General features: G+C 39.7%; 2 protein-coding genes across 2 annotated transcripts in view; one reads left to right on the top strand and one right to left on the bottom strand.

Annotated features, from left to right (window-relative positions):
• Positions 1 to 9,604, bottom strand: part of LOC148371723 (aldehyde dehydrogenase, mitochondrial-like) — a 29,301-nt gene extending 19,697 nt beyond the window's left edge. The window contains exons 1-2 of the mRNA XM_088326286.1: positions 9,397 to 9,604; positions 7,371 to 7,475 (exon numbers count right to left, since the gene is read on the bottom strand). Coding sequence (XP_088182412.1) covers positions 7,371 to 7,475; positions 9,397 to 9,513 — 222 coding nt within the window. The 5' untranslated portion in view covers positions 9,514 to 9,604. The remainder of the gene's footprint in view (positions 1 to 7,370; positions 7,476 to 9,396) is intronic.
• Positions 9,605 to 13,124: 3,520 nt separating this feature from the next.
• rbm42 (RNA binding motif protein 42) lies at positions 13,125 to 24,077 on the top strand. Its single transcript, XM_088326283.1, has 11 exons — positions 13,125 to 13,416; positions 14,519 to 14,576; positions 14,695 to 14,830; positions 16,688 to 16,751; positions 17,472 to 17,543; positions 17,627 to 17,943; positions 20,906 to 21,040; positions 23,179 to 23,299; positions 23,379 to 23,476; positions 23,691 to 23,787; positions 23,876 to 24,077. Exons 2-11 carry the CDS (start codon positions 14,521 to 14,523, stop codon positions 23,986 to 23,988), a joined length of 1,209 nt encoding a protein of 402 aa, XP_088182409.1. The 5' UTR covers positions 13,125 to 13,416; positions 14,519 to 14,520; the 3' UTR covers positions 23,989 to 24,077.
• The last annotated feature ends 2,387 nt before the right edge of the window (positions 24,078 to 26,464 follow it).

Genomic DNA, 26,464 nt, shown 5'->3' with positions numbered 1-26,464 from the left:
ACCCACACAGGAGGTCCCCAAGACCTTAGAACTGTGCCGCACACGCGCTAACCACTGCCCCGCCGTGCTGCCCTGTAATTATGATAAAGATTTAAATCGGTGAAATGTTAGCATGGTATGAAAAGATTGGCGATTTATTTTTCTGTGATGATACATGATTTAAGCCAACATCGCTGAGAGTTCAACTGCAATTCTGAGTATTTCTTTATGGAGTGTTTCGGCCCCTTTAGGTGTCTGGATGAGAACTTTGTTGTTAATAAAGAAAGCTTCATGTAGTTTGCATTGAGAGGATGTCGAGTTACGGGTTCAAACTACACGCATCCGGGAGTCGCTGACAAGATGACTTTAAATGCAGGTGACGAGTACCGCCTGACTCTTTCAACAGCAGGACCGCAAGCGGCAATGCTTATGAGACCAAAAAACGCCTCAAAAGCAAGACAGTCCCCCATGTGCCTCACTTTCTCGACCAAAGCATTCCTGAGATGAGGCTCACTCTCTCCACCTGACCCCGAATGACCGAAGCAACAACATCTCTTAGACAAGGTACGTTTGCGTAACCCTCGTACCCCCAAAAGAAATAACTGCTGATTTGGTATGCGGGTCAAACACTTGAAACGGGCCATAGGAAATCTCGACCTATTTATTTTATTGGCTATTTCGCCTATCCACAATAAACTAACCCTTTTTCCAAACACTCCAGAAAATCATTCCAATTTCTATCTTGTTGAATGTTTGATTATTGACTTGAATTGAAATAGACTTGGTCGTGTTTTTAATCAATCAACGTGTGTGAATGTTTGTAATTGATTTAGTAATTCATTGTCAAATCAATGAACCGCAAATTAATAAATAAAAGTAAAGCAGATGGCTGGGATGGGCTCCAGCCCCCCCGCGACCCTAATGAGGATAAGCGGTACGGCTGATGAGATGATGATGAGTATAGCTCCTTCAAAATTATGAGACCGAGTTTTACAGAGTTTAAATTTGACGTCCTCTGTAGTTTATCTGAGGTAACTGCAATTGGCACTCCGAAATCTAAGACTACCTCCCCCTAAACACAGGACAAAAACACTACGTTGCAGTGTTTTTCAAGTATTTTACACCCTTAGGGCAGCTAGGTAATGAGCACGCAGCCTCACAGTGCAGAGGTCCAGGGTTCAATTCCAGCTGCCGCAGCCTCCCCGTGCGGAGTGTGCATGTTCTCCCCGTGCCTAGATGGGTTTCTGGCAAGCACTCTAGTTTCCTCTTGCATTCCAAAAACACACAATGCAGATTAATTGTCCTTGTGTGTGACCGAGAGAGTGAATTGTCGGTCTCTGTGTGCCCTGCGACCGGCAACAAGTTGAGAGTGTCCCTTGCCAACTGGGCTCCTGCACCCCCTCGACCTGACTGAGGATAAGCGGTGCATGTAATGGCTGGATACTCTTGCTGACTCAATTTGAAGTCCAAATAAATCCACTTTGCCTGAGCTGACCCTGAGCGAAAAGCAGGCAACACTTCCTCTCTTGTTGACGCCGTCATCTGAAGAATGCAGGTTGTGTGGAGGTCAGCAGGGTAAAACAAAACAGCGACGGCCAAGCTGAATGCACTCAGCAAAAGGGAATTATGTACACAATGGCAATGGCCCTCAAACTTTTTAAATTTGGCTTTCTTAGGGCGAGAGCTCTTCATATAAAAGCACTGCATTTGTTTTACTTGACAATGCAGTAGCAATTAGCATGGCACTAAATTCTCTCAACTCATTCACTGCCAATGACAGCAACACCCATACACCTTTTTGGCATTAGCTTATTCAGTGCCATTGACAGATTTAGAGATAATTGGCAGGAAATAAAGTAAAAGGAATATAGTAATCCCTTGTCTTTTGCGGGGATTACGTTCCTAAAAGAATCTGTTGTAAGTAGAAAAACTTTCATTTTAGGCAATTAGTAAACTATCAAATATTCTATTATACACTGCGACCAAAGCACTAACTCTTTTTACGGCCTTAAGCATTTGTTTATCAAATTAAAGTACTGTATGAAATATTGATTTGCTTTTACAAATGAATACTATACAGTCTAATAATAATAAGCGGGGAAACTGTTTAGCCAATCAGGAAGCAGGATCCAATGCACGATGCAGATCCGTGAAGTAGCAAAAACGTAAAATCTAAACCGCGTTAGAGCAAGGGATTATTGTACACATTTTTGGTGCTAGTTTATTCACTGCCATTGACAGACGTATAAATCAAATGTAGTGAATAAAGTAAAATTAATAATAAAAAAGGAAAGATTGTACCAATGCAATGCAATAGTAGTTTGGCTGGGATGGGCCAATAGCCATACCGGGTGCTGTGCCGACATCAGCGGCAGATATCAATATCCGCTGCGTTTTAAAGAAACTATGTCATTATTATCTTAATAATTACATGGTATTTTAGGCAAAACTATCATGCATGCCAAAAATAACACACAGGCAGGTTACCCGGCTGCGAAAATGGCTAACCGGGACTGATCAGCAGAAAAACAGGAGACTGGCCGACAGAAAACATGCAGTAAGTAACCAGGGAAACTGAGAGCCAACGGAAAAAAAAACTACCAGCAACAAACACGTGGGCAAACCAACTAGCCAATGCGAACTTGCCTAACCTAGACCAAAACAAAACTCGAAGCCTTCGGGAGCCTGCACACTAACAGGGAGCAATCTGGGCAATATTCTATTGATTGCAAAACAAGCACCGAAAAACAAGGAGGGAGAAGTCACAATACATACGTATGAAGAGAAGAAACGCATGCTGTACAAGCACAAGGAAAAATACAAACTACAGAGACTCAAACCGACCAAAACGCACAATTTGACTTTACAATTTCCCTTTGCACAGCCTTTTTGAGGTTATCCCATAAATGTATTAGAAAAACGGACGACAATCATGTCAGATTAAACAGATCTCTCGACCTAAAGTTATGTTTGTATCATACATCATGTGTATTTGTTCACCACTTAAAGCAAAGGTCTTTTTAAATAAGTGATTTCCATTAAGTGGTAATAAAAATACACTCTGTCCCTTTAGTATTAGTCTGGTTCAACAATAAAACTAACAATAGCATTATGTTTGGGTCATTATTTCACATAGTGACCATCTTGTGGTTAATTAGTCATAAAATATTGTCACAAATCACACTGAAAGCCAACAAGTCTTTTTTTTCCCAACGTACTCCAAAGCATGGGCCAATTACTGGTTTGATGCGTCACCATAGTTTCAAAGTCAAGGTAACGAGAGACACTAATACTGTCTGCGTCTGGTAATAACCATCTTATCTCTTGTTACGGCACATTATAATTGTCTTCTTGCGGAATTAAACAAGACTCCAGTGATTGCCAATAATTAACTTTTTACTGCCTGTACATGTTACACAAAAGAGAATGAAATAAAGAGTGCAGTAAATCAGACAGTTGCTCGAAGCCCTAAGGACAGGGGGCCCCGGAAACGGTTGAAATGGGCCCACACTCATGACAAAGCAAATATTGGCCACAATCTTTACATACGGGATCACGATCTCAAATACATTGATGGCGTTTTATTTAATACAAGGGTCCAGTTACTCTCAAAAACAAAAGGAGTAGCCCACGACTCATTTTTAGAACAAAACAAAACTGATAAAGTAGATGGTTTATTGTGTTGAACAGTTTCTTTTGTCTATTATACAGTGTATTTTGACACAGTCTGTTGAAATTTGGGGAAATCGTACAGTGGTTTCTAGTTTCCCTCTTTGACACTTACAGTATATTGAATATAATTGATCCATGCCCTGTTTTATGTTTTTTTTAATAAATATTCATCATTGATGCATCCAAAATCAAATTTGTATTTGGTATCTATTTTTATTCAGCCAGAATAAACCATAAACATGATATATACAAGAAATCATTTGACACGCGAACACTCAATGATAAAATAATAGATTTAAAGGAATAAAAAGAATAGAGTAAAAAATATATTGTAGTGTATAATACAAGGTAATTATATAGAATAGTTTAAAAAGAAAGAATATGTTAATAACAAGACTAGAGTAGAATAGATCAATTCAAATCCGTAGTCACACTGAAAATAGATGATATTTAGAAAAAAAAGTGACAACATACAAAAAAATTGCCACTGTGATGGGCAGCTGTTAGAGACACACCCGCATAATACAAAAATAACAATATTTTAGTTTTGAGAGTGTAATGCCGTGTGTCCATAATTTAGTACTAAACAATCTCAGTCATTTCCCAATATTAGCAAAATATATTTAAGAAGTTTAAAGTTGTATTTATTTTGCAACCTGTGGTCTTAGGGGGTCTCAGACAGTCCGCACTACACTTTTTTAAGATTCGCTCTTCTTAAAAACAGCTGAGTTAAATCAAAACTTTTTAGTCAAGTTTGGCCAACTAGCACCAACGTCGCAGGATCGATTCCCAGCTGTTATATATCTAAGTCTCCTTGGGCAAGACCCTGAACCCCTAATCTCTTATGGCTGACACTGCTATCAATGTGTGAGTGTGTGTATGAATGGGTAAGTGTGAAGCACATTGTAAAGCTCTTTGGGAGGTCTTGAAGAGTGTTACATAAATTTACAATTACATTAAATACAAAATAAAAATATGTCTAACGGTTATATTTTTCAGTTTCCTCATTTCACGTCACAATTCAGGCATTTTCATTTTTAAAAGAGCAGAATTTTCACATTATGGACATTATTGATACGGTAATATTCAACGCATTATTGTGGTGAGTGTCAGCAGATGCAGAGTGAGGCACGCAATTCTCTTGCCTCATGGCAGAGGGCGATAGTGAGACCATGGATTCTGATTTGGCACACACCTCAGCCGCAAACAATATAATTAGTGACAGTATTATCAAATTAACAGCAAGTTAAGCCTTCCTATCATTTTTTTCTCTTTACATGGACTTTTTTTCATAATGGAGGATGACCCATCTATTGATGCTTGTATTCAGAGGAGCAGTGTATAGACTTCTTTTTTGAGTAAAAATAAGATAATAAAACCTGTTTTCCTATGCTACAGTTTATCCATGCTTATTTGCTCTGCCAATCAAATGATGAAAAAGACATAGGTTCATTTATTTGTTAATCTAACTGCCACATCAGACATGAACCTTACCGCATGATACTGATTTACATGATGTTTAAAATTTACATTTATAAAACAGTAATCAGGGATAACCTTAAGAAAACATCAGTGAACAGGGCCTTTTTGATTTGGCGCAGGAAAATTATTATATTTGACCTCTGCAACCATTTAAAAAATAAGTCCTGTTTGTGCAAGGAATATACAAGGGATCAACAGACTATTTCAGATTTTGCAACTACTTCCAGGAATTGTTGCATAACAGATTTTTTTTTTTTTAATTGAAAAAAGAACAGCAAGTCTCATGATGTGATGCATTGCAGGGTGTTTTTTTTTATGTGGGCCACTTTTGCACAATATAAATTGTATCGTGAATGTAAAATAGCAAAACTGAACTGTTTAAAATGGCCCTGTCTTTACGCAGTCGTATGCAGGCGACTATCTTTTATAAACCGCAGCTTGGCATGGCTTAACTTGCATGAGACGACAAGTCGGAAATCACCATTCAAGTAAGGTTACTTTGTATTTATGCATTTTTTGTGTGATTTCTGAATACAGACGCTGCTCTACTTGCGAATGAGATTGTTCGTAGGTTGAATTTGTTCGTGAGTTGCTTCAGTGCTATATTTTGTATCTTTAAGGTTTAAATATGTATGTTTAAGGCTTGCATAAGTAACAACCCGTGTTGTTTTGGAATGAAAAATAAACATTTCATAAAATAATATGCTCTATAAAGATAAATAAAGTTAAGTTTAACTTACTTAAGGAAGATGAACTTCAAGAGTTGGGCTACTTCCTCCTCTGTGGTAGAAAGTGGCAGAAAAAAAGCGATCCAACCATTTTGTCAACCGCAACAAGCTTTCCTATTCCGCTTTCATTTCATATCAAATGAAACGGCTCGCCTCTTCCTTACACTTTACACCAACCATATTGAATGGATGCACGAGATATCAAACAATAAAAATTCCAATGTTCTTAACGTGCTAGAGATAAAGTGCAGTGTATTTACACACAAACTAGGAAGAGAAAGCGGATTTTTCTTCGGGGTGGATGCTGGGTAATCTCTCACAGCGCCACCACACGCCGGTAGGGTCGGAAAGAAGCCCTACAGTACTGTCCTCTACTCAGAAAAAGATGCACACAATACAAAATCTAACTTACAGCAATGTCCGGATATTTTTTGACATCCTGAAAAAAAAATCTACCGTTTCACGTAAGTCGAATGGTCGTAAGTAGGGGAGGGTCTGTGCGATAAGAAACCTTAAGGGAGGAGTAGTTTGTAGTGGAATGTAAACAGGCTTTTCCCTTCACTTTATTTTTTAAGGGGAAAAGGAGTGCAAGCCCTGTCACAAATATAAATACTGAATGCATCCCCTTATATATATCTATATTATATTCTAATCAAGTTGGGCCGAATCACACTACTGTGCCGCATGAAAGTACCCAATTCTTTTTTTGCAAAAAAAAAGCACGGCATTGTTCGGTATCTTTTTTCTTCCAGTGATCATCAGAGTAACTAACATTCATCTATATCAATTGGTGGCAGCAGATTACAGATGTTTCTTTTTGTATACTGCCAATTCCAGACCACAGAGTGCACCTGAATAAAAGCTGCATGTTCATATTTACGAACAAAACTCAAATTTGTTTTTGTTGTACAAGCCACACTGGGTTTTAAGCCTTAAACGTGTCAATTCCTACAGCTTAAAGAGCACGTCAAGGTACACTACACTGTATGCGATCACTTGAGGAACTGGAAATACCAGTCTGTGATAAAATAACTCTTAAAAGTACTGAAAGAAAACGTACATGAAACGGAATAAATGCAACCTTGTACAAACCACTTCTGGCCACAGGCGCATTCCAAAACAAACAACTATGACTAAATCTGTTCAGTGCTTTGAATGAACTAAAGAGGCTGGTAAAACAGACAATTGCTTGGGGCCCTGAACTCAACGGGGCCCCAGAGACAGTTGAAATGGGCCCACGGTAATGACAAAGCAAATATTGGCCACGATGTTAGCAAAGTGGTTCATCATTTCGAATTCATTGATGTTTTTCTTTACCTTGCAGGTGTCCTAAATGCATGGCATATCATTTACATGTTTGATGTCTGCGCTTGGGTGCAATTTTTTTATATCGAGGTGGGGGTTCCCTTCTCCTGTCATGCCTTGAAGGTTGTGGTTAGTGTTACATTTTGCCTTCTTATTTTTCAGTTGGAGTCGAGGAGCTGAAAGAAAAGCATTGTGCTTGCTTACCTCGCTGGCCTCAGCCACATGACAGATGACCTCCCCGGTTGACGGGTTTATAGTCGGGAAGGTTTTCCCACTCGCTGCATCCTGCCACTCGTTGTTGATGAAAAGCTACAAGATTCAGAGGTAAACAAAAATTGGACTGGATGGTAAAATATATATAGAAATACATTTTTTGTATGAATTGACCGGTAGATGTTGCTGTGCTGTGTAGTGCAACCAAAACTATTGTTAAAAAGCACAAGGAAGAATATGAACTACGGAGACTTAAAGTGACCATAAAGTCTTTTTTTTTTATATTTTTGTTCTTCGGAGTACCCTTAGAAGCAAGATGGTCGACAACCATGTCAACTTCCCTTTATACTGTAAAATAAATACAAATTTTTTGACCTAAGGTTGATTTAAAAAAAAAAGCCACGTTTATATGATAGTCCATGTATTTTTGCTTAGGATTCAAATTAATATTGTTTTTTGTTGTTTTTTTGACTGAAATACAGTTTTTTTTTTTCACTAGGTGTTAAATAATACACAACATCTGTTTGAAGGGACAGCGTGTGTTGTTTGACCACTACATGTAGCTGCATTGTGTTGTGCAACTGAAAATGAGTGTTAACAAGCACATGGAAAAATACAAACTATGAAGAGTCATGGTGACCCAAAAGCACTGTTTTTCTTCTTATATTTTTGCCCAGATTTTTAAAAGTTTTTGGGTCCCTGTAGCAGCAAGATGGCTGACAATAATGTCTGCTCCCTATAGGTGAGACGTATCTTATTAAAATGAAAAGAAATGTCTACGAGTAAATTAATCCTTTGCCACAACGTGGCTTACTTTTCCCTGTTTCGCTATTTTGCGGATTTTCGTCATGCATTCAAAAAACAAACACAAAAACAAATATGTCTGCAGCTGAAAAAAATAAAAGCCTTATAAAAATCTACTTTTGAATGAAAAGAAAAGGTCAAATATACAGAAACGTTAATCATTCCGTTTGCAATACGTATTCTGAAGATAACCTTTACACACAAAATACATATAAGGTCCAACAAACATTTTCAAATATTTCTGAAAAATCTCTAGAGCAGTGTTTTTCAACCAGTGTGCCGTGAGACCTTGTCTGGTGTGCTGCTGGAATTTGCCCAATTTTATCTTTTAAAAAAATCAGGCCACTATTCAGTATTTTTGCTATCTTCAGATGAGGAACTGTAATAGTCATTCATATCAGTAGGTGGCAGTAGATATTTATATACTAATCATCTGCTCATGAGGTAGCGCAGTAAATTTAATAACTTAATTTGTTTAACAAAGTAAAGAATAAAAGCATAAATGAAGTGCATCATCAAGTATTATTTTCTTCTTTTAATATACTAATCTGCTTATTAGGTAGTACAGTGAAATATTTGACATAACTTCCTTTTAAAACATTTTTGACGGACGGTGTGCCTCGGAACCTTTTTTACAAATGAAAGTGTACCTTGGTTCAAAAAGGGTTGGAAAAAAATGCTCTAGAGGGCCACTAGGGCAGAGACACAGGTGGCTGACTAAACAGTCTCCCTATTTGACAGTATAATAGTAATTTGTAATAAATAAACGTTTCAACAGTACTACGTTTATGTATTAAATTCATAATATTTGTTAAAATTTGACATTTATATAACAGTCTGTGCATGTTTGCTTATTATCTAAATAAACATTGTTTTGTATCATGACTCACGGTTGTTTTAATCCATAGAAGGCACTAAATAACACACACTGTCCCTTTAAAAAAAAGGAAAAAAGGATATTTATGCAACTTGGCTTATCAGCGAACGTGGAATGCAGAATACGGCGACAAAACCTGCTGCTGCAGCAAAATCATATTTGGCGACATGACAATTTACTTTCCGTGTTCACTCTCATGTTATGTAAATCGCAATCTGTGCAAAAAGGCGCCCTCTTCGGATATCTTCAACAGCTGTTTTCACCATTACCGAGGCACTGCCTGCAAGTTCTTATCTCAAGCTCGAAGAATTGTGCAAGAAAACTTGCTAAGCATACCTTATTAAAGTGGACTTCTGGTTGGGTACTGGGTGCTGGTATGGCCGCGGCGGAGAAGTGCTTTGCCGATAAAACGTTAACCCTCGGGAGAGTTCGAGAAAACACTGCACGGAGCATTTTGGAAGAACTCGCTCACTGTTGCACTGATTTGCTAACTGCGTCCGCTGGCTTCGCACTGAGCAGTTTTATTGCACAGTACCTCAAATCCTATTCGGACTAAACCGCGCCCACGCGATGACGTCACGTATTTGCTGTCCAATAGGATTACATATACACAGAAGGAAGTGGATGTAGATATAAACCAGAAAAAATGGATACCGGCATTTAAATCCAAATCCAAATGTATATTTCTTTAGCACTTTTCAGACACCGAAACTCAAATCGATGTTCTGAATAAAAACGTTCATACTTTAAATACCATCATATTTCTATTTTAAAAAAGATGGATAGTTAGATAACTAGCTCAACAGATAGCTCGCTAGCTTGATACCTTAAGGATATTGTTTATTATTTAGCGCCTTCTAGTGGTTAAAAACGTCATTTATAACATAAACAACATTGATCGAATAATAAGAAAAAAATACATCAACTATTAGAGGGGTTTGACACAAAGAGCCGAAATTTTTAACTGTGAGAGACAAAGAGCCACGCCACGCACTGACCTGCCATGACACACACACAAACACACACAATCACAAACATATTATTTCCCATGACACACTCCTCTCCTTACAATACAACAAGTAATGTTCTTCTGTTGATTTCAAGGAAAGTGTCCACCCTCAATACACACACAAAAAAAAAACATGAAACAAGGCAAAGAGCCACAGTTTATAGAAAATATGATGAGGCAAAGAGCCGCATTCTTATCGGCATGCGGCTCTTGAGCCACGTGTTCGCCACCCCTGAACTATTATATAAAAGTCCATTTTTTTAAATACCAGTGGGTTGAGAAATTCAAGATCGTCTTTATGGTCATTCGGTCAAGTTACATTTATTTAAGTAGGCCTTAATCACAAGAGATCTCAAAATAATACAGGTGATCTTACACCAACATGCAGCCAAGGAAAAACAATTAATACAAAATGCCAATGACATTTTCTTTGCAGCCTCTATGTACAGTGTTTACAAAGGGAGTTCAGAACAAGATTTCCATCTATCTACCCTGGTCATATCCCTCGAGAGGGGTGACCGACAGCAAGACAAACACATACGTACAATAAGAAAGAAAATAAAAAAGGGGGAAAAGTGGCAAAAATCACACACAAAAATGTTTGGACCATGGCCAACCCACATGCCCAAACATCCAAACACGTTAAGCCACCTCGGCACCCAAGTTGGTCATGCTTTCGTCCCTCCAGATGAAACGGGACACAAGAAAGCTGCTATGTCACTCAGGTCAGGGTGACACAACCCACTTTTCTGTTCAACAGCAGGGCCCGACAGCTTTCACTGGTTTACCCCTGCCGCATCATACAGGTGCCCTGCCCATCCTTTAGAACGCCTCCAAACATCCCACTATCCTTTTACAACACCTCTGCACTCATTCCTATCACCAACAAGAGCTCTAGCTTCCACTATATTTAGACCTCTTTCCTGCAGTGCATTCACAACACCATCCATCCACATAAATCGCGGCCTTCCTCTTGGTCTCCTTCCATCTGTAGATACTCTTCAACATTCGGTCTTCATCCATCCTCCCCAACCAACCGAGTACTCTCTTATCCACACGCATGCTCAGTTTCACGACTACTCCAATTCTATCTCTCACAATTTCATTTCTCAACCTATCCAATCTGGTCACTCCTAACATACTCCTCAAACACTTCATCTCAAAAACATTTAATTTCCTTCTTAAATCTGCGTTCAGGCTCCAAGTCTCTGCACCATGCAACACAGTCGGCACAATCACATTCTCATATAGTCCCCTTTTAACATCCATACTCATACTCTTGTTGCTCATCACTCTCCTCAGAGCACCCAAAACCTTGCTTCCTTGATTCACTCTGTGCAATACCTCGCACTCCATTCCACCAACTGCAGCCACATCACAACCCAAGTACCTAAAGCTTTCAACTTCTTCCAGCACCTGTCCATTCAACCTTATTTCTAGCGCCATGCCCACTCCATCACCTGAACACGTCATCACCTTACTCTTCCCAACATTGACACATAACTTACGCCTATCACATACTCTTCCAAACTCCATTACCAACCTTCTCAAGGTTTTCCTCAGAATCAGCCACAAGCGCTGTGTCATCTGCAAACAACAACTGACTTACCTGCCACACCGTTCCACTGTTATCCATCATCTCTACACCTCTGCCAAATACTCTTGCATTTGGCAGAGGTATATATATATATATATATATATATATATATATATATATATATATATATATATATATATATATGTTTTGGAGGGACGGGTTTACTCTAAGCCTGTGGTTTTAAACATTTTTTTGAGTCAAGGCGCTCTTTTTTTTCCAGTCAAAAATATCGAGGCACACTGTCCAACACAAATGTTTAAAAATTAATTCCCGGAACCAGTTTGATGCTTTCTTTGAATCTTAAATTATCATGTTTAAATCTAAGCTTAAAACTCACTTCTAATCTATAGCATATGAATAACCTACTCATTTCGTCGGCTCCAGAGCAGGGAAATGTATGATAATATTCTGAAAAAAAGTCTGAAAAATAGTCTGTGTAATATAGTGTAATGATCTGTGAAGCCCTTTGAGACTCTTCGGGATTTAGGGCTATACAAATAAAAATGACTTGACTTGACTTGACTGTTACCTAAATTGACAATTGACATCCAATTAAGTTTGTATGAACAGAAATTCAACGTTTTTAACAGCTCAGCATCCATTAATAGACACCATGCATTAAGGGACCTAGCAAACAGTGGAATAAAACTACGCTACGGCTCGAAATGAAAATAGCACAAAAAAATATTGCTTGTCATGCTCTCTCCCATAAAACATCTTTCGACTCCAATTTATACATCCCGAGCCATGTCTAAAAAAATACATTCGTAAAAGTTTTTATTAAAATCTGTCACGCATAATGCATTCATGCAAAATATCCGCTTTTTTCCCTCATAGATTTTATTTGTTTAGTATGCACAAGCCTGTAAAATTAGATTGTGATCGTCAACGTAAGTAACTGTTATGTCCTGTCTATTAAGTTGTTTTTAAAAATACATATTCTCAAAGGGGGACGCGGAGAAGTGAAAAAGATTGGAATCAAAGATGAAAAATAGTTTATTCGAACGGATCGAAGATCGACACGTACGTGCACGCGCCATACAAGCGCCTTGGCAGAGACTGCGATGATGATTTGAGCCAGAAGATGGCGTCAGCAAGTAAAATATGTTTTAAATTCAAGTATTATGAAGTGAATTTGATTTGTTTGCAGAAGTTTAAGCACAGATTTCCCACATCAAATATGTTTGACAAGCTGAGGCATTTGGAATGGCACCACCTGAAACAGGGCTATGTCGATAAGTACGAGTTTTAACTGATTATTCAGTTTATCGAACTTGTACCAGTGTGCACTTTTTGGATTCCTTGGGTTTTCCACCAATTTTCACTCAGCTGAGGCATTAATGATGTTTCGAATTTTGCAACTGACTACTAGAGAAAAGTAGCGTAACTAGAACATGCCAGTGACCCACGCAACGTGGGTGTCATTCCTCCCTTCGCAATTTTCTTTACTACTCCGTTCCAGAAGGGGGCAACAAAGTGACAAGAAAACGACGGAAATGCATCCTGGAAGCTAATTCTGCTGGCAAATGTGTTGAGCACTGTTTTCTTTCCTTTCCCTTTGAAATTTAGCAAATATTACTATGCGTACTCGAGATGTTTTGAACGAGTATCATATTGCTTAACAAGCAAGTTATTAAGCTTCGTCTTGAACAGTGGTTGCTCCCCACAAGCACTGGTGTTTTCCACGCTAGCTCAAGTCTCATCCTCAAGACAAACATTCGTTCACACAGGACTCGCAGTTTCTAATAAGGTAAGTGCATTTTTAAAGATAAATGACATTCGTTTGTAGACTTAAATAATTTGACGTTCACTTGTTAAACAACGTAGTTTAATGGGGATTTGGGATACGTGTAGAAATGGCTGTTTTGTATTCATTTAGTGTCCATGTTTGCACGGCGATCAACTTGAACTCGCATACATGCCAACCTCAGCAAATTGCTTCCATTATTAGTGATTGCATCTCACCTTATCAAGCAACAATGCAAAAACAAGAGCTCATTCTAGCTATCTTCAGGCAGTGGGCAGGAGACACCCAATATCGGTTGCCTGCCAGTCGCAGGGCCCACGGGGAAAGGCAACGCACTCACTCATGCACCCCTAGTGACAATATGGATCAGCCAATTAACCTGACATGCATGTCTTTGGAATGTGGAAGGAATCCAGAGTGCACAGAGGAAACCCACGCAAGCACGGGGAGATCATGCAAACTCCACACAGGAACCCATGACCTCAGAGCTGTGTCGCGGATGTGCTAACCACTCACCTGCCGTGCCGCCCAGTCAGATATACATTTAGAATACCCACTTTTGTCATTAATATGTTGTTACTATGTAATGACCAGGTTAATTATTGGAAGGAGGATTGAATAGACTCAGTCAACCACAAAAATAAAATCATTTTACTAGACCCAGCACTGGTAAGCTATTTTATAAACAGGTCTGCGGGCACCAGAGACCTGTCCTGCCAGTACACGCTGGTGGCCACAGGCACCATGTTTGAGACCCCTGATCTAGAGACTCGTTTCGCTTCTTTTTTTAAGATTCCAAGGCATTTATGGCAGGTCACATTAAATCATCCTACGGGCCGGCTATATGTTTGACAAGCCTGATATAAAATAAAAAGTTATAAACAAGGATCATTTGTGGAACCAAGACGATCTAGAAAATTGGAAAGACTAGATTGGTCCTACAAAAAAAAAACAAAGTAAACAACTTGAAATGATTCCAAAAAATGTATCTAAATATGGTGGAAAACGTATTAGTAAACAGTTATAAACATGCATAGTACTTAAGTGCAACATTAATCACGAGATATCATTAAATGCGAGTTTTTCTGTCTTTTGCATGTCCTAGCAATGGCGCTGAAATCAGGAGAGGATCGTTTGAAGGAGATGGAGGCTGAGATGGCTCTGTGAGTATCCATCACCGGATTTGTAGACAGACAAGGGCTGCTTAGCTCAAATATTACATTACCGGCCCTTCAGAATGTGTCCAATTCCAATGGAGATTTGTGATGTCTCTTGTCGTAGGTTTGAGCAAGAAGTTCTTGGTGGTACTGTGCCTCTCTCAGGAAGCCCGCCGGTCATGGAGGCTGTACCTGTAGCTTTGGCTGTCACCACACTACCAGTCGTTCGACCAATTATCGGCACCAACACCTATCACTCGGTGAATTAAAAAACAATTCTTTATATGATGCAAAAACTCTGTATATAAGCTAATAGTGTTTCCCAAAGAATTTAGTGAGACCCTGGTGGGTGGGCACTCTAAGGGTTCTGGGGAAATGCTCCCCCTTAAGAAGATTTTGTACATTCTAAATTTAAACCCATCGATCAAGCGCAAAATTAAGGACCACATTCTATGATTATTGTGTGCCCTTGTTAACGATTGAATCATGAATACACTAGTTATAAAAACCTGGTAAACTAGACAGGAGTTTGTTGCAAAACATATTTTGCCCGTCATCTAATCAGACGATAAATAACTAGTGTAGTTTTGATAACATTGCTGTACTATTTTAAGGTATCGTATTGCAGAGTAGACACACCCAATCACCGATATCAGTTAAAAAACTATTAAATCTAATACTCATATTGGTGATTTGGAATAATTACAGTGTTAAATATTGCTGCTTTGTGATAGCTGCTATAAAAGGATGCAAGTTCTTCTTTGATGGTTTACAGCAGGTAATTGCAGTGGTAAACAATTTGAGTCACTGATAAAAATGAACTCCAAGACCATGTTTTTATCTGGGGTTACGGAATCAGAAATCTTAGACGTGGTTAACAACTGTAAAAACAAAACGTCTATGGATTGTTTTGACATCGATATGGTACTAATTAAGCAAATTATAAATAGCATTGTGAAACCATTGACCTACATCTGTAATCTATCATTTCTAACAGGCACATTTCCAAATCAAATGAAAATAGCAAAAGTTATACCAATATACAAAAATGGAAACAAGCACATTTTTACAAACTATAGACCGGTATCTCTGCTTCCTCAGTTCTCTAAAATATTAAAGAGACTTTACAATAATAGACTAGAACAATTTGTGGATAAACATAAATTGATTAATGAAAGTCAATATGGTTTTAGAGCAAACAGATCAGCAACAATGGCAATTATTGATGCAGTAGAAGAAATCACCCATAGTATAGAAAAGAAGAGATACGCAGTCGGGGCATTTATTGATTTAAAAAAAAGCATTTGATACCATTAATCATAATATACTATTAAAAAAACTGGAAAGATATGGAATCAGGGGAGTGGCTTTGCAATGGATTCAAAGTTATTTGACAGGGAGGAAGCAATATGTAAAAATGGGAGAGTTTTCATCTGAATATTTGGACATCTGTTGTGGAGTACCACAGGGTTCTATCCTGGGACCAAAGTTATTTAATTTATATATTAACGATATTTTTAATGTTTCAAAACTATTGAAAATAGTAATATTTGCAGACGACACTAACATTTTCTATTCAAATGATTTGGTAACCTGTATTAATCGTGACCTAATTAACCTAAAAGTATGGATGGATATAGATAAATTATCTTTAAATTTAAATAAAACCAAAGTAATATTCTTTGGTAATCATAAGGCAAATCAAGATTTAGAAGTAAAAATGGATGGTGTCGCAATAGACATTGTATCAGAAATTAAGTTTTTAGGGGTCATAATAGACAATAAATTAAGTTGGAAAACACACATCAGACACATGCAAACTAAGGTATCTAAAAGCATTTCAATAATTAACAAAAACAAATTTCTTTCAAATTATAATGCATTGTATTTATTATATTGTTCTCTCGTTCTGCCATATTTAACATATTGTGCAGAAGTCTGGGGCAATAATTACAAAAGTTCACTACAGCCCCTTTTTAAACCAATTGGACACTGGCAGCTCACCAAAATGTTTCTATGTATGTGAAACACTAATTAAACCTTCTGTGATCTAGCTAATTGGGCTGAGGTTGTGTTTTTTTGAAAGTACTAATAGATAAAGTACAATTTCTTTCCAGGTGCAACAAACACTCGAGGCCAGAGGGGCTTTTGTTGGACCACCACCTACCTTTGTTGGACCAGGTGAATATTCCACAGAGTTCGTACACCTTTTCATGGCCAGATTCAAGCACTTTTTAAGGACTTTCAAAGCCAATTTTCCAGTTTCATCAGTACCTTTGAAAATAAAAAATCCGGTGTGAATCATGCATTTTGCAGATCTACAAATCTATCTGATCTACAGATGAGATTTTTAATCTTGCGTGTGCATTTATCAAGACACATGATATTTAGATCTTGAGTAAATTGCGAATATAATTGTTTTGGGACAAATCTCTCCCCTTATAGGTGTTGGGTAAATACGACAGTAATGTGTAGCTTACATATTCAGTTGAAGGAAGTTCTTGCCATTACAGCTTACCCAGGGGAATTGCTTTAATTTTTTTGTTCAATTTTAAAATGTTGATAATTGATACACACTCCTTTTGCATTCATACATACTTGATAATCGCCTGTTTGGGTGTAGCATGCAATGATGCTTCATACTACAGTGCAATGGCAAAGCGAAGCCACCAGAGAGCAGTGTAAGCATCATTTGTAAGCAGACTTGTTGAGAAACCAGGCAACAATTTCAAGCATTTACAAACACTTCACCTGAAATTCAAGCACTTTTCATTCCTTGGAAACAACATTAAAATCCAAGCATTTTCAAGGATTTCAAGCACTTGTCCGAATCCTGGTTCCAGAGACCTGAGGGAACACTTACCCGACTATGTATGATATATTCAAAATTGTTTGCTGCAGTTACTCCAGTACGCGCTCCCCCGCCCACAATGATGAGACCAGCCTTCGTGCCGCATATTCTACAAAGACCCGGTCTGGTTAACCCGCAAAAAACTCATTTGACGACTTCACCATGGCCACAAACTCATCAAATTGTATTTTTTAAATTCTCACAGTTGCTCCGAGGCTCCAGATGATCCGCGGGCCCCCTGTGGCCCCGCCCATGCCCCGGCCCCCGCCGCCCCCTCCCATCATGATGCAGCCTACCATGCCCAGCCAAACGTCGCAGGGGCTTGCCCCGCCCGTGCAGCACGCCCCAACATCCGCTCCTGTCAACGACGTGATGTCGTCGCCGCCGCCCACCGGAACGGCCGCCCCGCCTTCCGGAAAGCAGCCTACCGTCTTCCAAGCGGCCCCCACAGTTTACTCAGCCCCGCCTGTCACCATTTCCATGCGGAAACCTGACATTAGGGCTCAGCGGCAAGCCAGAATGGTAACGTATCTCTTAATATACTACTGCAATCCATAAGAGAATAAAAGTCAGTTCTTAAAAAAAAGAAAAAACACCCCGAGCCTGACCATTTAACTTGATTTGCAGGACTGAGTCTGGAGCAAACCTGAAATTTCATATGTTAATTGTGAGGACTTCAGAAGAGAAGATGTGATTTAGGATAACAAATTAATACCTGTCTTTTGAAACAAAATCTTAAATGAAAGAAGACTGTATTAACATTTACATTATCTATATTTCTGTATCTGCAGAGGTTATGTTAACCCATCATTGAAGGATTTTTTTATAGAGTTGACGGGTTTAAAATCGGCCCATAAACCATAGCAGCAGTACATCCTCAGGAATCTAGCGCGGCCTAATAAGAGAGAGGCAGGGAGAGAAAGAAGAACAATGTATTGCTGGCAAAAGCCAAAGCATGGAGAGAAGTTTTTTAATATACATTAGATAAACATACATTTATTTGAAAAATAAAAAGTCAGCTAGAGAGAAGTCCGATAGAATATAGTGATTGACATTTTAGGCCCGACCCAGGCCGAAGGTCTGATCGGGCTTGGGTTTAAGATATGACCTCTGATCCATACTAACATTTTTTTGGGGGGGGACTTAATTACTGATGAGCGAATGCGCTCAATTGTGGGCGGAAGACCGACTTAAGAACAAAAACTCCATTTTGTATGAGTAGCACCGGATTCAAAGCCACAGCCATAAAAATGAACTCATTCACGTCCATTTCTTACATTTAAAAAAAAAAAAAAAAAATCAGCGGGGAAATGTCTAGTACAGAAAAGTAACACAATGTGCTGCGAGTAAGACACTAGTTTGTGGGCTGTGTCCACAGCTGTCAATCTTTATATTTATTGCTGCGCTGGTTGATTCATTACGTTTTGAATTAAAATATATGCAGGAGTGTGACTAAAACATTCTCAAAACTAAACTCAATGTACTGTAATAACTTAAATTCAGAATCTCATACAATCACAACCACCTGTACAGTGGGACCTCTCTACTTCGCGGTTCGACGTTCGCGGCTTGTAATGGTTAAAAAAAATAAAAAAATTTAATGAGATAATGAGATGAGATGAGAATTTTTTAAGGGGTGCTACTTTGCAGATTTTCACTTTTTGCGGGAATCCCCCTCGGCCGACGACCCTAGCACGGCGCGCCGTTCTCGTTTCCCGGCCGCGGTTTCGGTGCGGCTTCCGCTTCACCGCCCCCCCTAACCCCACAGGTGCCCCCAGCTACCCCTTTCCCCCGCGGCCGCCCGTTGGTCGGCCGGAGCCATCGAGGGCCGTGTAGCGCCATGTAGAGCCATCGCGGCCCGGGCGGGAGAAGCCGGCCTCCGTGCCGAGCGCCCAACCCGCTCGGCTTGTCGCGCGTATCGCGTCCGAAAGTACACGCACGGCGGGTTAGGGGCTCGCTCGCGGGAGCGACCGAACGAAGTTAAAACCCTGTCGTGAATTTGTCTCAGATCGTACCGGGCGGACGTAAAATCGCCCAGCTGTACGACTCTTAGCGGTGGATCACTCGGCTCGTGCGTCGATGAAGAACGCAGCTAGCTGCCAGAACTAATGTGATTTGCAGCTGCGATTGGCTGGCAACTAGTTCAGGGTGTCCCCTTCCCACTGCCGGGAGATGGCTGGGATGGGCTCCAGGCCCCCCCGCGACCCTAATAAGGATAAGCGGTGCAGATGAGATTTTTTTTTTTTTTTGAAGGGGCGTTGCTACTTTGCGGATTTTCACTTATCGCGGGTGGTTTTGGTCCCCATTAACCGCGATAACCGAGGTCCCACTGTACACATGCTGCGCCATGCGAATGGTCTTAAGCTCCCCCATCCATTGCACACATGACAAAGTGATAGCGAGGAGATCTACGAAATAAAATCATTACACATAAATAATTGGAATCTTTCTAACAAGTAGTCAGCAGATTGAGTATTTTAAAAGTGGTGTGTCTCATTTGAGGTGTTCTTAAAAAGTTGAAAGTAGAATATTTTTTTTCATTATGTGTTAATGCCCAACTCTCTTCTAAGAGCCTTTATCATTTTTATTTCACTGCTCCAATCTGCTTTTAACTTTTATCAACAATGCTTCTGCCACCAAACACATTAGGCTGGAGGAAAGGAGACTAGGTGACGAGTGATTTTATGCCTGTGCTTGCGGTTTTGTGTTAGTGTAGTTGTGTTTTCAAGGTTTGAAAAGTGCTTGAATTTTGGGGGAAGTGCTTGTAAATGCTTGAAATTATTGACAGTTACATGGTAGTCTGACTCGATAGACCACACAAAACATGAAGAAAATTAAATCTAGTCTGCTTAAAACGTCTGGTGGCTTCGCTTTGCCATTGCATTTCTTCTTCCTTTATGACTAACAGCAGTTGCCATTAGTTTGTATGGTGTTGTCACGTGAAGCATTATCACCGCTATGCATCACGCCCAAGAGGACAGGTGAAGAAATACGAGGCCGGGTCCTGGAGAAATTGGTTCTGAGAGTTCTTTAAAACATGCCTGAATTTGGTCATTATAAAGGTGTATGAATGCCGCATTAGGCGGTTATGAATCCGATAACTGTCACCCCAATAAATATCAAGCAACTGCTCAGTAAACGGGAATGGCATGTTTTATGATTTTAAAAAAAATTATGTAGCAGTGTCAATACTTGGTCTCCCCGCCATCATTTTGTGTGCAAGGGATGGGAGAGCTTAAGATCAGTCACCTGTAGAGGTTGTTGTGATTGTACAGTCATTTGAATTTTGTCAGTCCGAAGTAGCCGTCGACATCCTCGCTAACATCCGCATTACATAGTTATCCGCAGTGTTTAAAATGTAGAAAAAAGAAGCAGCTTGTAGTCTAGAATGCACAATATTTATCAAAAAACAGAGACAAAATAAAATGGAAAATAAATCGAGACTGGGCTCCTGACTCCAAGGTTTTCTATGTTTTTGTGTCAGGAGGAGCTGGCGGCACGGGTTGCCGAGCAACAGGCCGCCGCCGCGGCAGCCGGACTACTCGAAAGGAAGGAGATGGAGGACAGCGGAGGCGTCATTGGTCCCAGCATGCCCGAGCGGGAACCAGTTCGGCATGAGGTAAAAACACAGCCGTGCACATCTGACTTCCAAAAGTCTAGCCAATATTTTTTTTCATTAAAGGAACACTGTGTAATATTTGACCACTAGATGTCACTGTATCTATCGGGAGGCTCATGTATACAGGGTTCCCCCGAGGTCTTTAAGCTTGAAAAAGTCTTCAATGTGGGGCAGCACGGCAGGGCAATGGTTAGCGCATGTGCGGCACACTTCTGAGGTCATGAGGTCGAACCTTCCTGTGTGGAGTTTGCATGTTCTCCCCGTGCTTGCGCGGGTTTCCCCGGGCACTTCGGATTCCTCCCACATTCCAAAAACATGCATGTCAGGTGAATTGGCCGGTCTAAAATTGTTCCTAGGTGTGAATGAGCGAGCAATTGTCTGTCCGAGTGTGCCCTGCGACTGGCTGGCAACCAGTTCAGAGTGTCCCCTGCCCGCTGCCTGAAGATAGTTGGGATGGGCTCCAGAACCCCTGTGACCCTACTGAGGACGAGCGGTGCAGATAGTGGATGGAAGTCCTCAATTTGATAACTCCAAATTAAGATACGAAACGGTCTTAAATTTTGTCTACAAGTCTTAAAATCGACTCTCTTCGTTTTTTTCCCTGCCTAGTTTGGTTATTATAGTTATTAGCTCTAAAATATTTTGGAACGTTGTGTCATAATGTTTTCATTGTCTTCGACAAACAGTTTCTGACCGATAATGTTTCAGTCAGAAAATTACGATTTCTGCCAGTCGTTGTCGGAGTGACTTTGGGATGGAGAAGTGAAGTGTTGACCCGTTGCGCTTGAGTGATTTCAAGTATAACTGGGTCCAGGCTGTAACAGAGAATGAGTGGGAGGCGTCACCCAGCTGACACCTGAACCCTTTGTGGCGGTGCCGCCGTTGTACAGCGGTGCGGCAGTAACGGCGGCGGTCGGGCTCGGACCTCCGTCACGGGGTCGGCCGGCGGACAGCTCGATCAACTTAAAATTTCCCTCGTTTTCTTTTAACTGATCAAATTGTGAGTTTTGTCAGTAATTACATGAATCCGGATTACTCATTACCCCCAAATCAAAAAACAGGATTCAGTGTCCAAAATTGGCACTTTTGACACTTGCATAATAAAAATTTATGACTCCCATTTTACAAACCTCAGAAAGGACCTTTTAGTGTCAATTCGAAACTCCCAATCTTTCATTTATGAATTAACACACAGACGTGTAATTGTTATATTTCTTGATTTCAGAAATTGGGTCCCTGTTAACACTTGGTTGTGTAGTATTATCGTATCGTACTTTTTTGAGGGGATTTTTGAAGTATTAATGTACTTTATTTTGTAGTCTTTTTTTATGTTTTCGAAGTATTTTTGTAGAAAAACCTTTGTAGTATATCTATATAATAGATAATAATAATTTACTTTTATTGTCATTCTTTGTAACAATGCACACAGAACGAAATGTCGATACAACTGACACGTACAGTTAAACTGTAGCGAGCCGATGCAGCCGCAGCCAAACAGGGCGCAGCCATTTTTAGTCATTAGGTGACCAAACCCCCTAACTCCAACTCTAAATGCTGAGCGCCAAGCAGGGAGGCAATGAGTACCAATGTTGTAAGTCTTAGGTATGACTCGGCCGAGGCTTGAACCAGCGACCTCCCAGTCTCAGAGCGGGCGCCCTACCATCTAGGCTACTGAGCTGGTATCTGTATTCTGTAGTATTTTTCTAGAATTATTAGAGTTGTGTAGTATTTCTTAAGAGGTATTTTTAAGTTCTTTAGTATTGTTTGTCTTCATGAAAACAAAATAATATATTAGGTCCTTGTATTTAAGCACAGTACTTAATATGTAGTTTTATAGTATTTCTGTTGTAGACAAACAAAGGAACAATGAGGAGAAGGTTGCCACCAAAAACCTCTTTTGATTAGTGGTACTCCATCAACTATTAATATAATGTCATTATATTAAGTCCTATTCAGTTTGGCGGGGCGGATGAAAAAGCCTGGCGGGGGCCGTAGTTTGTCCACCCCTGCCAATGTTTTTAATCGACCACTAATTTTTAAAGAACCCCCAAAAATGTCTTCTACTTCATGTTTTTACCAATAGAATCCAAATCTAAATGCAGTTTAATGAACCTTGCTTTGTGTGGTGTGTGTTGAAGCCAGTGGAAACTTCCCACGAAGACAAAAAAAGCAAGTCCAGGTCCGACAAAGTGAGGAAGTGCATCCGAACAGCAGCCGGGACATCCTGGGAGGACGCCAGCCTGTTGGAGTGGGAACCAGGTAACGCCACTTGTCTTGGCGTGCCAAGTAGGAAGGGAGCGAGTGTCGCTTCTTCTCACCTGTTCTTTCTCTGTGGCAGACGATTTCCGCATCTTCTGCGGAGACCTCGGGAACGAGGTTAACGACGACATCCTGGCCAGAGCCTTCAGCAGATATCCGTCTTTCCTCAAGGCCAAGGTGGGTTTGCTGGCATGCTCGCACTCAAATGCTCGCTCAACATTTTGTAAAACGGATACCGTGAAAACTTCTTAAAGATTTTCGGACATTCCTGTCGTGTTTCCCTTGCGAGTCAACATTTATGTCCCCTCTCTTTATTTTGAGTGTCTACTAAACTATAAACTAATCGTATAGCAATATAAACAATGTTTAAGGTATGTTTCGCCTTTGACAGGTGGTGAGAGACAAACGTACGGGAAAAACCAAAGGCTATGGCTTTGTCAGCTTCAAAGATCCAAATGATTATGTGCGAGCCATGAGGGAGATGAATGGTCAGTGTTTCTTATACCGTCCACGTCAGCAAAAAATCCAAATCGTGTTCATTTTGGAAAACCTAATTGCGTCTCGTTCTCGATTCAGGGAAATACGTCGGCAGCCGTCCCATCAAACTGAGAAAGAGCATGTGGAAGGATCGCAACATGGAGGTTGTACGAAAAAAGCAAAGAGAGAAGAAAAAGTTGGGTCTTCGATAGATGGGTTGTACTAATCTCTCGGCAACGTGGGTGTAATGTATTTCTGTTTTGCTTTTTTTCTCCTTTTAAATAAAGACAAATGTTTAGGATGGGTGTTTTACTCCATTTTCACACTACTAAGTTGTATATACTTTTATTGCAATACTTCATAAGGTGGTAGTATTTTCTAAAGCAATAGCACGGGGGCTTCAAAATTCGCGAAAGACCCATCACCTTTATTAAAATACTTCCTAGGAAAATGACCCACCGCTTACCATTACGTTAGATTAGGGGTGGGCAACTATTTGGTGTCAAGGACCTATCCAATTTTTAAATGTATTAATATAGAAGCAGACGTCTACATGTCATATTTGTTTTCAATAAATTCATTTCATCAAATTGTAAAATGCTCACAATTAAAGTAATGGGATGCTGTTTTAAGCACAAGTTTGATGTTTAGTTTTATAGTATTACAGACGTATTTTCAGGTAGTATTTCCATAATATAACTAGCATAAGTTTTGTAGTATTTCCATAGTATAACATTTCGTTCTGTGTACATTGTTACAAAGAATGACAATACAAAGGAAATTATTATTATTATTATTTTGTAGGTTTTTTTTTTCTTCAGTTTTTGTATTATAGAATTACTGTAGTGGTATTTTTGTAGTATTTCCAAAGTAGTATATCTGCAGTATCTAGTATTGTAATATTTTTCTAGTATTTTTTTTTTTTTTTGGTAAATGAAAGCGAAATAATTCCGATCTTAAACACTCAATATCATTGTAATTTTGTAGTATTTCTGTAAAAGTGGGCACCTAAAACATTTTTCATTAGTAGTGGGTTGGTTGGTTGTATCCCTTAACCCAGGGGTGCCAAACTCATTTTAACTCGGGGGGGCACACAATAGAACAAACATTCTCTCGGGGGCCGGCATTGAATATTAGGGAGAAAGAAAAAAAAACAAGGAGAAAAGTAGAGAGGGTGGGACAAAAAAGAGCGAAAGGAGAAAGAGAGAAAGAACGAGAGAAGTGGAAAGAAAGAGAAAGAGAAAAGGAAGAAAAGGCAAAAAGACACAGAGAGAAAGAGTAACAAAGAAAGAAAAAGAAACGGAGAGTGAAAGAGAGTAAGAGAAAAAGGAAGAGAAAGAAATACAAGTTAAGCATTTATGAGAGGCACCTGGCTTTGGTGACATCAAGTGGATATATTTCAAACTAGTTCGTTTTTCTCTTGCGCTTCTCTGAGCAATGTCTCGCGGGCCGGATTCAATCCCTTAGCGGGCCTGATCTGGCCCGCGGGCCGCCTATTTGAGACCATGGCCTTAACCACTAGGGTCATAGGGGCACCATTTCCTGTGGTGTGTCTTTGGCATTTACAGCCTGGTGGCGCCCAGCCTCTTTAGGCCAACATGTTTCCACTCAATCTTGAAAAACCTGGTATAAAAAAGCCTGCCGGGCCAAATGTGGCTGACAGGCTGTACTTTGCCCACCTCTTATTAGATTTAGCATATCGTCACTGTTGTTGAATGCTACTTGTACGTAACTTACGATGAGTTACTGACTTTGCGCAGTAAGTTCAACACGTTTCTGCTTGACCTTGGTTATAAAACGACTAGTCATTTTGGCATCTGTCATTTTGTCAAATGTTATAAGTCTTCATTAATATTAGTGACTTGACATAAAAAAAAAATTCATAGGTTTTTGGTTGCAGATTTTTTTTTTACATTCATTTGCAAATAGATCAAAATCTTTTTTAAACACTACTTCCACTAACACTGATTAAATAATTCTCTGTATTGTGCAACTAACTAAATCCACAAAATGTTAGTATGTAAAGATCACGCGGTTCACGGATCCCTTAACCACTAGGGTCGTCGTGGCACCAGTTTTGTGGTGCGTCTTGGGCAAGTACAACCTCTCTCAAGTACTCTCCAGGCCTTTTTTTTGTGTAGGGGTTTTCTCCCCTCATGATACGGATAATACAGGTTTCCATGGACACCAGTAGCAGGAAAAGCCTCCTGATCAGATTGAAATTCCAAATCTAACGCCAAGCAACTTCTTCATGTGTTGCGAGAGAACCAAAATATTTATTTGTTGTACTTTTAACTTAGGCTGACTGGAAGAACTTTTCGTTGTCTCTGTCTTGTCATTGGTAGGATTCGGCCAAGCGTAAAATGTTACGTATGTCAAAGTCTCAGATGATCGGCGAGCTTTGCGTAAAATTCAAGACACATAGCATTTTTTGTTGCTCTGGGCACCCGTAGCATTGCAACCTTAGACTAACATGGCCTTGACTTCCGCATAGCACGCAAATTTCTAGAAAAAACTCAAACTTCTCGACCTATGATTTTTTTTAAGGAAAATTAACATTGGTATGATAGTTTATGTATTTCTGCAGAGTATTCAAATCAATGTTTTTTCATTTTACTGAAAGAACGTTTTTATCTCACCACTAGGAGGCGTTAAATATGACATAGTGTCCCATTAAAAAAAAAGTAC

This window comes from Urocampus carinirostris, chromosome 2, assembly GCF_059441175.1.
Source record: "Urocampus carinirostris isolate Australia breed hairy pipefish chromosome 2, RoL_Ucar_1.0, whole genome shotgun sequence".
NCBI lineage: Eukaryota > Metazoa > Chordata > Actinopteri > Syngnathiformes > Syngnathidae > Urocampus > Urocampus carinirostris.
This window is presented reverse-complemented; position numbering and strand designations above follow the sequence as displayed.

What these genes read in the sequence shown, in the direction of transcription:
- rbm42 (XM_088326283.1), top strand. Translation starts at nt 14,521, where the DNA reads ATGGCGCTGAAATCAGGAGAGGATCGTTTGAAGGAGATGGAGGCTGAG. An exon ending in CCTGTTGGAGTGGGAACCAG is followed by an intron (nt 23,300 to 23,378) that starts GTAACGCCACTT and finishes TCTCTGTGGCAG; the next exon opens with ACGATTTCCGCATCTTCTGC. An exon ending in CGTCTTTCCTCAAGGCCAAG is followed by an intron (nt 23,477 to 23,690) that starts GTGGGTTTGCTG and finishes CGCCTTTGACAG; the next exon opens with GTGGTGAGAGACAAACGTAC.